We start from the raw sequence: 17,612 nt of genomic DNA, 5'->3' as shown, positions 1-17,612 counted from the left end.
AATAATGAAAGACATTTTTTTCTCTAAGTGGCTTGTACTTGTTGGAACAGGACGAATTTCTCTGTAGATAATAACACACTCCTACCAGCTTCAAGCAGCATCTTCACAAAGGATTTTGCTTTTGTTCTGTGGTTGAAATACACATTTTGCAACTAACAATGTTCATCCATGGGATATAGAACCCATCTCTTTGCATATTGAACAGAATAACAAGCCTTCTGGCATCTGAAAATTTGATCCAAGAATGAACAAGGTTAGTGGAGGTTTTAGATTCTCTTTCTGATATTATAGTTGGTTTCTTTTGAATTTCCCATTTTGTCAAATAAGGAAGCAGTGTGTATGAGGTGTGTGTCTAAAAATACACTATATTGCCAAAGGTATGGCGTCACACCACCAAATCAATGAATTCTGGTGTTCCAATACCTTTCATGGCTGCAGGTGTATATAGTTTGGTGTGGAGAAACCTGACTGGCCTGCACAGAGTCCTGACCTCAACCTTCTTGAACACCTTTGGGATGAATTGGAGCAGAGGCTGCAATTCTGGTTTTCTCATCTAACTATAAACAGACTCCTAAATATTGAGGAAGACGTATACGGAATAGTTAAATTTGCTATTGCTGGCAACGGTGGGTCCATCAACACATTGGGCCTTATAGATTAAGAACAGCATATCATCAAAGTTCATGTACATATAAAAAGTTGACAAATACTTTCAGGAATATAGTGTATATTTATAGGTGTGCCTCCATTTTACTCAAACGTTAAGAATTACCCTCTCAGAGGCTGGAGAAGCCATTACATCATAATCTTCCCAAATTGTTTAAAGACACATAATTCTTCTTGTATGTAAACTTCTGAATTTGAAGAAAATTATAATATTCTAAAGGCTTTTAATAAATTTTTTTTGGGTATTCCTAACTGACATTAAACAGGAACGGTTTAGTGTCAGACAGTAATAGTAGGATATGTTTTCAGCTTACCAACCTGAAGGCCCACTCGGATTAATTTAGCTCGGAGTAAATGATCCTAATATATAGAGTGTAGCATTTTCCAGTACAGTACTACGCACAGATGCTCACTCATTTATACATATATGCATGTTTACTGTCCACGCAGTTGCAGACAAGCTCAAACTAATCTGTTTACAAATATGTGTTCTGCTTTGACCATTGAATGGAAATATGTCAGAGTCAACAGCTGAGACAAGCACAGGCAATGTCACACCACTGCCACTGCCAAATCTGTCATAGAAACCATATTGCCAAAAGGCAAGGAGAGCCCACCCATGAAATTGTTCATAACACGCCCATAATTGCTATTTGCCATATTATTGACTGTGAAAATGTGGCAGCATTTTTAAAGCCTTCCTTTTTTATTGATTACCATTGCTGGGAAGGCGAGTCATGCTTTTTTCCAGTATAGTGACGTTAGTCCTTGTCAGACATTGTGTTTGATGTTACAGTAGATATTACATTGCAAAATGGCATTGTGATTGCAAGGGCTTTACATTTACCCATATTTAGTGTTTTTGATGGTTGTATGATACTGCCATAGAAGTCCAGGAGCTCGTAAATCCTAAGAATATTAAAGTATAATTCTGCCTAGACGTTTTCTGTTGAAGTTGGCTTTGCTGTGTTTTGTTCTTCTTTTTATCCCAGATCAGTTTAGACATTCTCACAATCTGTGTCAGTTTATAAATGTTTGTCAAATAAAGCTATGTTAGCAGATCTTACTCTGTAAAGACACTTTGAAAACTGTGACGTTGAGAAGAAATAATCATAGATTAGCCTTTAGAATTCTTTGTAGAAAAAGATTTTCCTGCAACATAAAAACATATCTACAGGAAACATGTTATTTTTGTTTGACAGGGGGCATTGAACATGCTCTTTTTGTGTTTACAAAACTAAACCTTAATCTGTGTTTTAAAGAATCCACTTCTGGTTTGGTCAGTTAAAATATTTTTGAGTTTGAACTTAGCGTATCTGAAAATGATTGCAAGAACCTGGGATGTTCATGAGTTGCCCTCCATTAAATCCCAGCATTTTAAGTTACTTTCTTAACTCCCTTAAAGCCACTGCACTCAGCTGGATAAATGTGAGAGAGGAGAGGCTGAACCTACCTACTTGGAGTACTTATAATAATATATTATTATTATCCATCCATCTGGAGAAGTTGGTGATTCACATGAAAAAGAGACAACAAACCAGTACTCACCTGTTTGAATGTGTGAATGATGTGAGAGCGGAATGGAAGATTGTGACTCACTGTGTAAAAGAGCTTTCAGCGGTCAGTATGAATAGAAAATAGGTTTATAAGTTAAGTTCATTTACAGCAATTTACAAACACTCACCTGTCTTTCTGTCCTTGATCTTCACATTGCCTGTAAAACCACTTATCTACAGCAACGTCGCTAGTCGACCCTTGTTCTTCCATGCCATCAAGTCAAGACACCATCAAACAACAAAGCAAAATAAGAGCAAAACTTACCTGCCTCTTTTTCATTGCTTACCTCAGCCACTCTGCGTTTCCTGCCAACCATCAGCACTTGTAACAAACGAAAAACTGATACTTATAAGATCAACAATTCAATTCCTAGTTATTCCCAAGTCTCACCTGAGCATTGCTAATCTTGTCTTCTCTTCCAGATGGACACAACTGTTTCCATGTGTGAAAAATCATGTTTTCATCTTGTTAACAATTCAGCTTTAAAACCTCCACTTAATTTAAGCTGTTTATGTTTTCAGCTACAACCCCTAATATGAAATACTGACTGAACTTTGAATAATAGAGGGGGGGATGTGCCTTCAGAAACATACATAAAAATTCAAAAAAAGAGAAATTTGCATTTTTGCATTTGTTTCCCCTTCAACATATGGATATTAAAGGCATTCCGATGACATAAGTAGGGCTCTCTGCCTTTGCATAAAAAGTATTTTTGGAGTTGAAAGCTTTTATCCAGCTTTTGTGCTGCTCTCAGTTGTGTGTTATTTTTATTCAGTTCTAAAATAGTGAAGATACACATGTTTGCTTAACTATTTGGAGTCACAGTAAATATTTCATCTTTCATCAACAAAGAGAGACATATAAATACTACTTTAACTTAAGGTGACTTTCTATTAACTGGCATCTTAGATTAAGTGCAGTCATATTTATTTTCTCAGATTATTGACGAGTCCATAATTAAGAGCACTTTCAGCTAAAATGAATTCTTTCTGTAATGATTTGTTTTACTGGATGGTCAGAACAGAAAGATGTTCCAAACTCGATACAGTAAGTAACCATCTGCTTAGCTCTGCCACAATCACATCACCACATGTGACAACTTTTAAAGCCAGTGTGATATGAAGTAAACTGGATCATAGATTGCCAGTTTCCAGCTTCACCTTCACTGTTCCACTCAACCTTTTGTGAATCATTTTTGCACAGTCTATGGACCATATATGACGTTATAAAATGTCTAAATGTTGCCCTTTACTTCATTCATTTGTATTGGGACAAGTGGTTTTTTTTTGCAAATACCATACACTTAAATATTTATTGAGCACAATCATTTGCATTCACTGTGCCCATGTCTTTTGTACACATTTTCTTAGAAAAAGTTGGTCTTTTCTTCAAGTTTATTGATTTCTATACCTGCTTGGGCTAGAGTCTGTATCAGATTGCTTTAAAATTAGAACACACTGTGGAAAAACCTAAATAACCTTAGACTTAGACTTTATTGTCATTCAACTGCACATTTACAACACATTTACCATGCTTTTTCTTACAAAAAAGAAACATTTGTTCATTTACAGTCATAACTGTACGTTTACAATACTGATGTACTGCAAGCTATAGACTTTACTGTTATAATAGTACTTATTGTGCATTGGATGGAAAGGATTAAGTCTGTTTCCTTATTTTCTTATCACATTATACACTTTTTTAATGATGAAAACAGTTTACATATCAGTAAGCACATCTATAGCAGCACACAAAAATATTTGCAAGAATATTTTAAAGTATTTGAAGAGAAACATTCTTTTCGTTACCAGAATGGAAACAAGACGTTTGTCCAAATTAAAGTTTCTGTAGCCATTTCTCTTTGTAGGTCATTTGGATTACACTTACAGAGAGAGTAAGACAAAAAAGATCTGAAATCTCTCAGCTCTTCTCTATTGTGTTTGCTTCTCCTCTCAGCTCTCTCCACGCAGACCAGCTTTTACTATGGCCTCGGCAGCTGTAGCTGTGTGGTTTGCCAGCCTTCCGAGAGGGTGCTGGCAGGAAACCTGAACACACTCCGGGGTCCTATTCACACGTCTCTTAAGTTTTTCGTTGTGTACGCAGCACACAGTGGGAGCAAGAGGCTCTTGACCCAGATGATTTAAGTCATATTCATATCCATGGCCAGAACCTGCTTCTGATTGCAACTCTTTCTTGTCTTGGCGCTGGTCCAAACAAAGTCCTCGTAGACAGATGGTCATTAGATCTGATAATGGGTATCTGCAGGTTCCTGCCCAGACAAATGCCTATGGCTTTAGAGGCAATGATCATTAGCAGTCAAGGACTCTTTCATTGAAGGCAAGTGAGGGAATCATTAAAAAGGCTTGAGATTTCCAGTTGTAGCTTTTTATGACACAGTTGACTCAGATCTCCAGTGATGCTAAATGTGTGTGTGCATGTTCATTTTTGGTAGAAGGAAAAATACTTTTTATATGTGTGGTAATGTGCTCTAATGATAGCTATTAAGTGTTAAAAAACAATTTAAGAGTGATCTTTGGTATTGATGAATCCAAGTAATGTGCTCTACAAATCATCCCTTTATGGAAGAGTGGTGAGAAGTTGAAAGAAAGCCATAATAAAGGTATTTTGTAGTTTGCATTAACCCATAAACTTGTGATATAAGGTTCTTTCGGAGATGAGACCCAAATGTAACGTTCATCCTGTAACCGGTGGGTTGCCGGTGAAAGTACTCACTCTGGGCGGCCGAATACAAACACATGCCAAACTTTCAGCCTTTTATTTGTAAAACAAATTCTTAAAGCAACTAATTTTTCCCCTTTACAATTATTTACTAGTCTTTCTTGTCTGTTGGTCCCAACATATGTAAAATTCTATTAATGCTTAGACGTTCGTAGCTTTAATGTGAGAAAACTTGAACAAGTTTAGGGGTGCGAATTCTTTTGCATTGCACTGTATTTGCCTTATTTGGTTTGTCAACATATTGACTTCAGAGTTTACTTTCACACAAAAAGGATAGCAAAGCTGGAGCCTCATCAAATCAAAAATTAGAGGTAGCAAAATGCTATTCTTGTTCTGATTTTCAACTTGTACATGTACCTCTTCAGTGATAAGGTCTATTTATTTAGAGCTGCTCCAGCTATGATGTCTGAAGCCACTTTGATTACAGAATCCCGCAGGCACAGATGAGTACCTGCCTGAAGGCTATTTATCGATGGGTAGGTGGTGTCATCTCATCACTTGTATTTCTGCCCCCTTTTAGTGTTCATGATTGTGTCTGGACATGGGTTATTTATCTGCGTCACCAGTTCAACACAGAATCAGGTCCGTCTCTGCTGTAAGATTGATTCTCTGCCTCTGGAAGAATAAAGATTTTGGAATTAACTTTGACAAACTTTGTGCTCTGCAAGACTGGGGTTTCATCTTTACCAGTTGAGTGCTATCTGGAAAGCTGCTAATGGAGAGAACTCTGGACTCTTGTCACATTTACTGAGATGGCATTTTATCCTATTTAGCATCCTGGTAAAACCATTCAAATACTTTTGGTGTCAGATAAACCCTGCTTGAGTGATACCACAACAATCACCATTTCAGAAGGTTAGCTCCCTATGCTAATGTCTTAAATGTTTTATAGTCATATAAATTGCCCAGAATTGGTTCTAATTACACTTTTGGTGTCTTGTCAGTTTAAAACAGCTGCATGTTTTTGAGCGATTGACTATTGTCTCCTGCAAAAGCCTTATTATGGGACACCACAGAAACTGAATGTACATTTGCTCTCTTGTGAGTAGTACAGAAGGACATTTAAATGATACTGTAGAAAAAAAATCCTAATGGCCTCTTTTTATTAATAACTAATTAAACATTAACATCCAGATTTCACTGAAACCCCCTACTCGCCTCCTTTGGCTCTGTTTTTTATTTCGTTGGTGGTCCACTGCTGCACATTTTATGCTATGCTTAAGACTAGATACCAAAGCAAACTGAGCTGTGCCCTGCATTTATGAGATATGTGCTTAGAAAAATGGGCAGCTGGTTCACTTTGTGACATGAAAAAACCAAATGTACTCTGAAGCAATGATTAAAAATTAAATCACCAGCAATTATTTTTAATTGCTGACAAAAAAAGAGCCAAAAGGAAAACTCAAAGTGTTTTCAATAAGTTCCCATAAAACATAGTTTAAATCTAAAATGTGTTTCTGAGTCCTCCATGAAATAAATTCTTGATGTAAACATTTTTAGATTATCATTTTATCATTTATCAAGCAGCTTTGGCATGAATAATCAGCATTATGTTCTATTTTCAGCCTGGTATGGCAACACAAAATACAAAAGCAGGAGCTAAGTAAAGCTCAATGATGGCCAAAGACTGGATTTGTGTTTTTCTGGGAAATGAAATGAACATATGTCTATCTAGGAGAGTCAGAAGTTGAAAGCAATTATTTATGAGTTAGTAGGTTTGCAACATATTAGATTGAGTCATCATTGTGTAATGCAAGCAAAAAGCTATTTACACAACATTATAGCTCCAAAGATGCTTTGGTCATCACACGGATGATCGTGTAAAACATCTATACTTGATTTTGAGCACATTTTTCAACATGGACACTTCATTTTGTTTGACCATTCAAAATTAAGGAAGTCCAAGTTCATTTTCTCCTTTCCAATATCCATTCATAATACAGACAGTAGTCATGCATGAAAGTAATATTGCACAGACCAGTGAAGCTCTGCGATTACATTCTTTGTCTGTGAGCCTCCAATTGTCAGAGGTGGAAAATGATTGACAGAATACACAATAGATTCAGAGGTTTGCTCATCGTCAGAGCCGTGTTGTTTAACTCGCATCGCCCTCAGACATCAAACAGCCTCTAACCTGCTTTTCTTTGATGGGGTTTAAGTTGGGGGAAAAAATCTGGTAAAATTATGGCACTGACTCATAACAATTACTGTTATTACAACACATTCATGCAAACTGATGCTTTTGGAATTGTGCTAACTGACTTATAGTAGTTTTCGCTTCTTTCCCTGTGGGTATAATTATATTTGACAGCCAGTGACAGGTGAACTGTAAATGTGTAGTACAGAAAGGAAACATGCACTACAATTATTTTTGGATGTCAAACACAAAAATACCAATAAATGATTTTTTTTAAATAGCTTTTTCAATATATTTTAATCTTATCAAGCCAATCTCTTTAGTTAGAAGGGCATTTTATTTCCTGTTCTTCTTGAGCTGTGAATAATAATAATGAGATTTCTATCAAATTGGTATCCCCACTTGAAGGCTGTGTAATAAACTGAAGGAACATAGTGCTAAATGGATTGAGTAATATGGTTGGTCAGTTTTAAATAATCTGTATTTCTCCTCTATCACTCAACAAAGGAAGCTTGGAGGAGCCTTGTCCTTTTTCAATCCACTTGACTCAATCACAGCTGCAAACCCAAAGCTGGGACCCGGCAGCACGCCAACAGCTGAGCCAAAGGAAGAGGGGGGGACAGAGCAAGCTAAAGCTGCAGGTGAAAGCTGCAGAAGATGTTAGAGGATGGGGACGGATGAGTAATGCACCTAGGGATCAATCAGCTGCAAATGACCACAAGAGATCATCTTTCTTCAGCAGCAGGATCATGCTACCCTATCAAGCCCCTTCCCCCATCAGCCACATAACCCTAAGTCATCCTTAGTCAACCTTAGTCATCAGATATTACAGCAGGCTAAGAGAAGAAGGAGGGAAGATAGAAGCAGAGAAAAATGAATTAGTCTGTCGCGGGGGTAACAGAGTTGTCAGGGATAGCAGGAGTGTATATTGATTGTTTTCACTTTTGTATGATTGCAATTAAAGTTTGCAAAGACACTAGTGGATCAGTTTCACAGCTGTCAGCCATGCCGGATGCAAGGCAGCATTGATGAATCCTTACACATTTTCATGGCCAGAAGGGAAAACAGGTAATAACCCCAGGCACTAGAACTGTGAAGCTAAAATGCTCTAATAAAAAGCCATGTTTTCACTGACATGTAACACCTCTTCAAAAAAAGATGTTAGACTAAGTTGAAAATGTGTGATCCAAACCAATTTAAAGAATTTAAAACACTAGCATTTGTTATTCTTTTGTGAGCACTGAGCAAGCATTAATGTTGGCAGGCTCATCATAGTAATTCATTCCTCTGGATCTTTGCATCAACACTTAAACTTAATCAAGTTGGAGACATGATTTTCCATTAATCAATACATTTTCCATACCAGTGTGGTCTATTTGTGGTTGCCAGGATTACTATCTCCAGGAGTAACTGGGGAAGAGGTAGGGTAAACACAACTCACCAGCCCATCACATGGTAACACAGGGACTTGAACTCAGGACCAGGGAGGCAACCATGCACCATAGTGTAGATCTATATCCCATTATCTTCTCACAAACATATTACATTTTAAATTTAAATGTTGACATGTAAAATCATTAGATAACATTTTTCACTGAAGAGACCTCAACACAAAATCTGAAAAGCAGACTAGCTTCTTAATAGCATCTTTCATTCTATCTTTTGTTTCTTGTCTGAAATGTTGGTAATTGCAAAAGATGTGAGAAACATCTGCACAAACGTTTCATTTTACAAACCTTTTTGATTTGATAAAATAGGTCAGTTTCTGAAGCTGGCAGTGGTTGATTTGAGGAGACATTAACCTCTATTTCAAGACAAAAATATTTTTCTGGATTATTGTATGAACTGAAACCTATAGGGCTTCACCTCCAGTACATTCTTGTAATTGGCTGCATAGATTTCTATTAAATCTAGTTTTCAGAGTCCTTTGATTTTGACTAGGATACACCTTTTTAATAGTTATGGTCTCTGCAGGATCATGATGCTCAATTAAATCTTATAGTAGCTGAAAGGTCTGTAACCTGCCTGATAGCAGCATAAAGAGATAATATATTAGAAGTTGACAGTTGATAGTAAACAATAGAACTGAGCATAAAGATCATGATCCTGCTCAGTTTTTGAAATTTTAAACCTTGGGAGAAATTCATTTTTTTACACTGACACAAAAACATTGTTATGGTTTGGAACACTGCCTTAGTTTCAGCAGATATTTTTATAAATACCCTCTGTCTGAACCCACGTAAGATTCCAAGTGTCTTTGTTACGCTTTGGTTCTTGCAACATTTCATGCTTGTTAACAGTGGAATTACAGCGCTTACCATTATCTCATATTTATTGTTCTATGTAGAGATGCTTTGTCTGCCTGTTTTTTAAATGAACCTCAGAGATTTTGTTAAAAGGAGAGGGTACTGCAAACCAAATGCAAATAAGCCTCTTGTGAAACCTTCACATCATTGTTTTCTTAGAAAATCCCGAGCAATTAAGTGATATTGGCTCCAAGAAAAGTAAAATAAGAGACTGTAGTATTTTAGAGCCAAAACATGGTTTAAATCCCCAAAGTAATTAGGTGTTAAGCACAATACGTTTGTGTTGACAGGGAGGCAGGAAAGTAACTATTAATTAATATAGAACAATAGTCATTTTAGTCGTCTTTACCAGTCACTGCCATTATAATAATAAACAATTAAAGGACATACAGTACAGACCAAAAGTTTGGACACACCTTCTCATTCAAAGAGTTTTCTTTATTTTCATGACTATGAATATTGTAGCTTCACACTGAAGGCATCAAAACTATGAATTAACACATGTGGAATTATATACTGAACAAAAAGTGTGAAACAACTGAAAATATGTCTTATATTCTAGGTTCTTCAAAGTAGCCACCTTTTGCTTTGATTACTGCTACAAACACTCTTGGCATTCTGTTGATGAGCTTCAAGAGGTAGTCACCTGAAATGGTTTTCACTTCACAAGTGTCTTTGTGCGGCGCAGAAAAGGTGAACGGATGGACTCTACATGCCTGGTTCCCACCGTGAAGCATGGAGGAGGAGGTGTGATGTTGTGGGGGTGCTTTGCTGGTGACACTGTTGGGGATTTATTCAAAATTGAAGGCATACTGAACCAGCATGGCTACCACAGCATCTTGCAGCGGCACGCTATTCCATCCGGTTTGCGTTTAGTTGGACCATTTATTTTTCAACAGGACAATGACCCCAAACACACTTCCAGGCTGTGTAAGGGCTATTTGACCAAGAAGGAGAGTGATGGGGTGCTGCGCCAGATGACCTGGCCTCCACAGTCACTGGACCTGAACCCAATGGAGATGGTTTGGGGTGAGCTGGACCGCAGAGTGAAGGCAAAAGGGCCAACAAGTGCTAAGCATCTTTGAGAACTCCTTCAAGACTGTTGGAAAACCATTTCAGATGACTACCTCTTGAAGCTCATCAACAGAATGCCAAGAGTGTGCAGAGCAGTAATCAAAGCAAAAGGTGGCTACTTTGAAGAACCTAGAATATAAGACATATTTTCAGTTGTTTCACACTTTTTTGTTCAGTATATAATTCCACATGTGTTAATTCATAGTTTTGATGCATTTAGTGTGAAGCTACAATATTCATAATCATGAAAATAAAGACAACTCTTTGAATGAGAAGGTGTGTCCAAACCTTTGGTCTGTACTGTATACTATAATACAAAGGCCTTTAAAACTTAAACAGCATCCTGACACAGTTAACAACCAGTTGGTGAGTAAAATGAACCAGTTAACAAAAGGTTAGAACACCTAGGAAGTCAAAGAAAAAGAAAATGAGAGTTGGAGAGCGTAAATATGTTACTAAAACTATATTATAAAGCAATAAACTGACAATAAATGTCCCCAGAAACAGTTCTTTTAGATGTGCAACATGTCAAATGTACGGAAGCATCTAAATATGTTGGCACTGCAGGTAAAAACAGGTAAAAGTCTAAAAATAGATTAATCTTTTATTGCACCAGAATAACCCCAGAGGAAATTTTGCTACAGTTATTAAAGTTATTAAGTTTTGGTGAGTACCTATTTTCTTGTAGCCTCTCCCTGTCATGTTTTGTGAGTTGAGAATAGGACCAAAATGCAGACAAGAGCTGAAGATAAGCATGGTAAAAGGCTTAATAAGGATAACAGAAAACCTACACAATGAACATGCGGAGACACGAGCATGGGCAGCACAACAGAAGGAACAAGCAAAGCCCAATTAAAACCAGGGAGCTTATATACTGAGGCCAGGGTGGGAAGTGACATTGGATCCAGGTGGGCATAATCAGGGTGATGTGGAACAGCTGTGGAGGAGAGAAAACCAGGGAGACAGAGGGAAGATGAATAATTAACACAGAGGGAGTTGAACTGGACACAAAGGAAACTACAAACCGAGGGAAAAAAGGCAAACACTGATCTTGGAGAATAAATCAGAATGTGCCGAGAACTCGACGCAAGCAATTAATCCTAATGGCAATAATAAACAACTGAAAATGGCAAGACCTTCCTTACAATAATAAAGAACTCAGAAATGATCAAAACCCCAACACGCCAGGATCATGACACTTCCTGACTTTGAAAGATGAACACACATTTGCTGTACTTGAATAGAATAATATCTTGTCTTTCCCATTTTGAAGAGAGGCTAAAATAAATGGGACTGTGTGTCATGCTTACAGAACTGGGAAACAGGAAGTCAAGGGTTACCAACTAAAGCTTCAGACTCTGTGAACAATCTATAAAATGATGTAAAAAATCCCTACTAGATAAAAAGTTATCTAGTAAAAAAATAATAATAAATTTAACAATATATAATTTATTTTAGGGCTTTTTACACATTTTATTTAGGGGTGTTTACTGCTCTCTGGGATGTTTATGACACAGTAGATCTTTGCCTATTTTTTGTTATGTGTCCTAACTTAGTAATCAGTATAAAATAGGACAAGAATTTGGGGTAGCCATAAAATATTGACTGTAGTTTGAAATGCATTTTGTTGTCTTAGTTCTTCATTTTCACTCTGCTGAAAAACATTTTAATATAGCTTGCATTATTAACATTTACTCTGTGATAACCCTTGATGACTTTCTATCACAGACCCAATCAGAGCATCCCATTAATTTCTTTGGAACCTCAATTTCCTGACTGTGTGCGTAAGACAACTTTATGGGAACCAAATCGACTGTTGGTTAATGAGAGGAAGCTATATCAAGAACCAACATCTTTAATTAACACATCCCCAGCACTTCCTGTCTTTGATCTTGACGTTTGATTTATGACGCTGTGAGAGAAGGTTGGTGGAGGGCTCCACGAGAGGTCCAGAAAGGAATGAAGACGTATGATGAGAAAATTATGAAACTGCTGTGCCCCTGTTGTTCAGGAAGGCTTGCAGCTTCAGGACCTTTCCCTTTGTGTAAAGTGGCCAGCTCAATTACAAGTCAGCATAGCTATCTCTTCAATTGCCTGATAAGGCAATAATCCCAAATCCATGCCATTTTAATGACTTCCTGTCTAATTAAGAAGTGCTTTACAAAAGATGGTCACATTTGAGACCTTTCTTTTGTACAGGAACCTATTGTTTGAAATATCATTATGACCAGCTATGAACTGCTAAGTAGTTTTGAATCTTTTTTTTTTTTTTTTTTTTTTTGTATGAAAGGGTTAGAGAGCAAAAGTAATCTGGTTATCTTTATTATTTATTGTTCAATGTCAGAGAGGTTAGAACAAAGTGGGAATCTTTTATGTGACTTCTCACCCTCGATTAACATCTCCCCAGCTTGGAACGTAGATGCTCAGCTTGTCTTTAAATGTTTATATGCCAGAAGATTAAACTGAAATTTCATATTTACTCTTATGAAGTGTTGAAGGTTTAAAGCATTAAAAATATTTACTGTAATCTGTGTGAAAGATAACAAGGTTTGTATGTCTCTGAATGGCAAGCTTTCTGGTCAACTTTGTTAGTCTTTACTCCCCTCTAGTGTTAAAATATAACACTATCCTGCTAACAAGTAAACTTCCAGAATAGAAATATTTGAAACAATACATTACCTTTTAAAATGTAACATGAAGTAAAATGATTATCATTGTTTATATTCATTATAAAAATGAATATAAACAACAGATTCAGACTTCGGTTCTGCAGGTTCAGATGTCTAAAATTAAGTTCTAACACTAATTAAAAATATGTAGACCATAACACGTTATCGTCTGAAGCTTATCAAGATTGTTTTTGATCACACATGCAAGTTTAAAGTGACTAAATGTACATAGTCACAGCTGCCTAGTTCCTAATCTTTGCAGAATAGTTGCCAAAAATAAACATGAAACAGAGATATTTGCAAGAACTGAAACACTTACATCACACAGTTTAATTTAAGATGGAATACCATGTCAAAGACACTGAAGCGTCTGCCTTACACCGATTATATTTAGGAATGTATTTAACCTTTGAGTCTCTACAACTTCACTGCTGTAGTTTCATCTTTTTTAGATATATTTTCCATGAGACATAATCAAGAGGCGTGTTCCAACTGATCGTGTGTGAGACACAGGTGCATTCATGGACATGACTTTCCACTCCGGTTCAAGGTCTAGTGTGGATATAAAAGACGATAGAAGCATTCACTCCTTGCAGAAACATTTTGAAGTGACGCAAACATGCTCAGGATTTTGGTGTTGTCATGTCTTGCTGCTTTGGGTAAGATCATGAACCACACAATGGGTTGTGTCTTTGAGAATCTAACTGTTGGTCTTTTGTTTCATTTAGCCAACCTATGAGAGGTTCAAATAAATTGCTTAGCCAGTTATAGAAGATTTTCCTGGGAACACATTCCAAAATCAGACTGTTGCATTTGTGTTTTTAATCAGCGGTGGCTGAGCTGGAGCACCAGCCAAGGTACCTGGAGGACAGCCTTCAGAGAGTTATAGGAGGCGGTGTTGCCAGTCCCAACTCCTGGCCCTGGCAGGTACCAAAATACTTGAAAAAAGTGTGAAAGTTTTTTTGAAATCACAGACATCACGTCTGCTTCCTCTCCTCAGATCTCCCTTCAGTACCAATCTGGCAGCAGCTTCTACCACACCTGTGGAGGTAGCCTGATTCGTGCTGGTTGGGTGATGACCGCTGCTCACTGTGTGGACAGGTAACATAAGGATAAACACTCTCAGACATTATGTTAACTATTTTGTCTCAAAATGTCTCCATTTAAACAATACCTCTCACAGCTTCAGGTATAAAAAACAGAAAGTGTCAATTTGCTTAGAGGCAAAGTAAAATGCAAACAAAAACTACTTAAAACTTATAAATCAAGTTATTTTATGACCTCTGCAGTCTTTATGTGTAATAACACTTCATATTACTATTTTCACCATCTTGATGACACTTTTCACAACTTCATACCCAATTAACAGAAAATATGTATCTGCTTACAGGCAAAAGAAAAAAATATTTTTTGTTTTTATTTCATCTATAGTCTCCACATTCTGTATTCTATATATGAAAAACAAAGTTCATCTGGCTATACTGACTATACTTTATATTATTGTTCTTTATGTCTTTGTAGCTCAAGAAATTATCGTGTTGTTCTCGGTGAACATGACCTGAACTCCAACAGTGGAAGGGAACAGATCATCAGTGTCAGCCAGATTTACATCAACTCCAACTGGGCTTCAAGCAACGTTGCTAATGGGTGAGGAATGCATTTTTATGCCTGTTCTCTAAAATCCAGCCATAGTAGAAGGAAACTGTTGTAAATCTGAGCTTACTTGGAACAAAATGTGACCTCTTTTGGCCAAAGCTTCAACCAAACATGTTTTCTTTTTTTTTTTTTTGTGGCACTAGAGGCCTTTATTTTTAATTTTTTCCAACAGTAGGTAGACAGGAAAGAGGGCAAAGAGAGGGGGAGACATATGGCAAAGGTCACCAGGTATGGGACTCGAAGCCGGGACAGCCGCATTGAAGACTATAGCCTCTGCACACTTAACCCCTACACCACCAGCGCCGCGCCTCAAACATCTTTCCATAAAAAATTGTGCTTGCAAAATAATTTTACTTTCTGTATTTCAGATATGACATCGCTCTGTTGAGACTGTCATCTAATGCCGCCCTGAACTCCTACGTCCAGCTTGCTTCCCTGCCCCCATCAGGCCAGGTCCTGCCCCACAACAACCCCTGCTACATCACTGGATGGGGACGTACCTCCAGTCAGTTTTATATCGTATCACTCTGACTTCCCCACAGTAGTATTATTTTGGTCTGCTCTCTATTTGAAAGCTGAGTGCATCATATTCTTTCACTTTAATCAGCTGGTGGTAGCCTGTCTGCTCAGCTCAAGCAGGCTTATCTTCCTGTGGTGGACCATGCAACTTGTTCCAGCAGTGGCTGGTGGGGAAGTACCGTGAAAACCACCATGGTGTGCGCCGGAGGTGGTAATGAGGCTGGATGCAATGTGAGTTTGTCTAGAAAGGTCTATCCGTTTATTTTAGTTTTGCTCAGACATTTATGAAGTTGTTTTAAACCTTTATATTTTTTTCTTTCAGGGTGATTCTGGTGGCCCTTTGAACTGCCAGGTCAACGGCAAGTACTACGTGCATGGCATTGCCAGCTTTGTGTCTGGAATGGGCTGCAATTATTATCAGAAACCCACGGTCTTCACCCGTGTGTCTGCTTACATCAGCTGGATGAACTCAGTAAGTGTAAAACATGCAAGCTCTCACAGTATGTATACAATAATCGTTAATTAGTCAAGAAGACAAATCCATAATGAGTTTTTAACTTTTTTCCTTTTTTTCCAGATCCTTAATTAAGTGATGAAATGATGAAAATTGCCGAGGTGCCTGACTGTACATCCATGAAAAAACATACTCACTACATTTGTCTCAGTCTACAAAATAAATAAGAAAATCATATCAAACTTTGTGCAAAGGCTCTTTATTATTTAGAAAAAAATAGTCTGCCAACGTATTCATACTTCTTGGACATTTTTGCAATTTCTCATATTAGAAATAAACATTTGAATGTTTTTTATTCATATGAACAGACCGACAAAAAGTAGTTTCTACACTACAGGTGAGGACTACCTGAAAAAGTCAGTATTAATAGGCGAGATCAGTAGGATGATAGAAAAAAAGGGACTGAAAGAATAGAGCATCAACAATAACCACTCACTCATGACAAAATAGCTGATTACACAACAAGGACCATCTTGGGGAAGGAAGTGGAGGTTGCCAGTGTTGGGTTTCATGGTATTTATATTTATACACTACCTTTTGTGCACACTAAAAATAAATCTCAGTTTTGCTGAGATGCTACATTAAAAATATCCTTTTTTTTGGTATGTAAACTGCTGTTGCCAGGTGGTGGAAAATGATCTCACTAATGTTTCCACACAGGCATCAGTAAGGCTTAAATATCTTATCAGTATCATTAAATAAGGTATTATTTTATCAAAAGTCTGTTGGTCTGAAGGTTGCCCTCTATTAAGCACTTAGGATTGCCATGTCCTTGAGGACTGAGAATCTACAGGGGCATCTAAAGGGTTCATTTTCTCTGTCAGGATCCAAACTGCAAACCTCATGAAGGGAATGAAGAATATAAGTTTCTCAGAATTTCAAAATTAATGTTTCAATTGTAAATGTAATTATCGTATTAGATCAGATCACTGAACTAATCAAAAAATGAACTGTTACTAATCACACTCATATAGCAATAAGTAATAAATGAGACAAACAAACAAGCCTGAAATCTTCTGTGGTCTGATTTTAAACTGTCTCAGTGGGAATGGAGTTCAGACCTCAGCAGGTACAGTTCCTTTACGCCCGTCTCTCTGGCACTGCCAACAGGAAATATCTCAACACACTGTTTGGCCTGGAATGTCCGCATCAGATTGGCTGGAGGTCTGTTTCTTGGCACTGTCATGTAACGGTGTTGTAAGCAATTTAAAATACTATATTGCTGAAATATTAAAACAACATTTAGGCAAATTACAGAAATGCAATTTTAAAAAAGTGAATTAAACTTGTTTGTCAACTCAGTGGGGCAAACCTTTGTTTGGTGTTTCTCGGCTGGTCAGAAGCGCATTACTGTCTCTGGGTCCCTCTGCCATCTCTTTCTCCAGTCTGACTCAGCTCTCAAAGACATTTACGAAAATAGAATTCATAATTTCTTTAAAACCTTGTTTTCATCCTTTCACAGAACAGACTATTTAAAAACATTTAGATTGGATTTTCACTGTCTGGGACAGTTCATTCCTAATTAAAGGTCTGAAATCTGAAATGAGATATTGTTAGTAAAGAACTATTACTTAAAGAGAATTATGCAAATAGATTTCACTCAATTTTTTAAACATTTTATCATAACTTGCAGTCTGGAAAATCTCAATACCACAGTGTCTGCACCTAAAAGATGATTTAGTATAATCTAATTGCACTTATCTAATCAGTCTTGGTCAGAATAATTCCTTAATGCTACAATCTGCATAAACACATTGCACATGTCAACAACATCA

General features: G+C 37.2%; 1 protein-coding gene across 1 annotated transcript; it reads left to right on the top strand.

Annotated features, from left to right (window-relative positions):
- Nucleotides 1-13,669: 13,669 nt before the first annotated feature.
- On the top strand, nt 13,670-16,019 carry LOC124857003 (elastase-1-like). Its single transcript, XM_047348027.1, has 8 exons — nt 13,670-13,807; nt 13,978-14,075; nt 14,149-14,249; nt 14,670-14,795; nt 15,173-15,309; nt 15,412-15,554; nt 15,646-15,795; nt 15,901-16,019. The coding sequence occupies exons 1-8, from the start codon at nt 13,768-13,770 to the stop codon at nt 15,910-15,912; spliced, it is 807 nt and encodes a 268-aa protein (XP_047203983.1). The 5' UTR covers nt 13,670-13,767; the 3' UTR covers nt 15,913-16,019.
- Nucleotides 16,020-17,612: the final 1,593 nt, after the last annotated feature.

The sequence above is a fragment of the Girardinichthys multiradiatus genome, chromosome 20, assembly GCF_021462225.1.
Source record: "Girardinichthys multiradiatus isolate DD_20200921_A chromosome 20, DD_fGirMul_XY1, whole genome shotgun sequence".
NCBI lineage: Eukaryota > Metazoa > Chordata > Actinopteri > Cyprinodontiformes > Goodeidae > Girardinichthys > Girardinichthys multiradiatus.
The sequence above is the reverse complement of the archived record's forward strand: the minus strand, read 5'-3'. Positions and strand labels throughout refer to the sequence as shown.

Excerpts from the sequence above, each read along its gene's own strand:
- LOC124857003 (XM_047348027.1), top strand. The coding sequence starts at position 13,768 with ATGCTCAGGATTTTGGTGTTGTCATGTCTTGCTGCTTTGG. Across the intron at positions 13,808-13,977 it reads GTCATGTCTTGCTGCTTTGG|CGGTGGCTGAGCTGGAGCAC; the intron begins GTAAGATCATGA and ends GTTTTTAATCAG. Across the intron at positions 15,555-15,645 it reads GTAATGAGGCTGGATGCAAT|GGTGATTCTGGTGGCCCTTT; the intron begins GTGAGTTTGTCT and ends TTTTTCTTTCAG.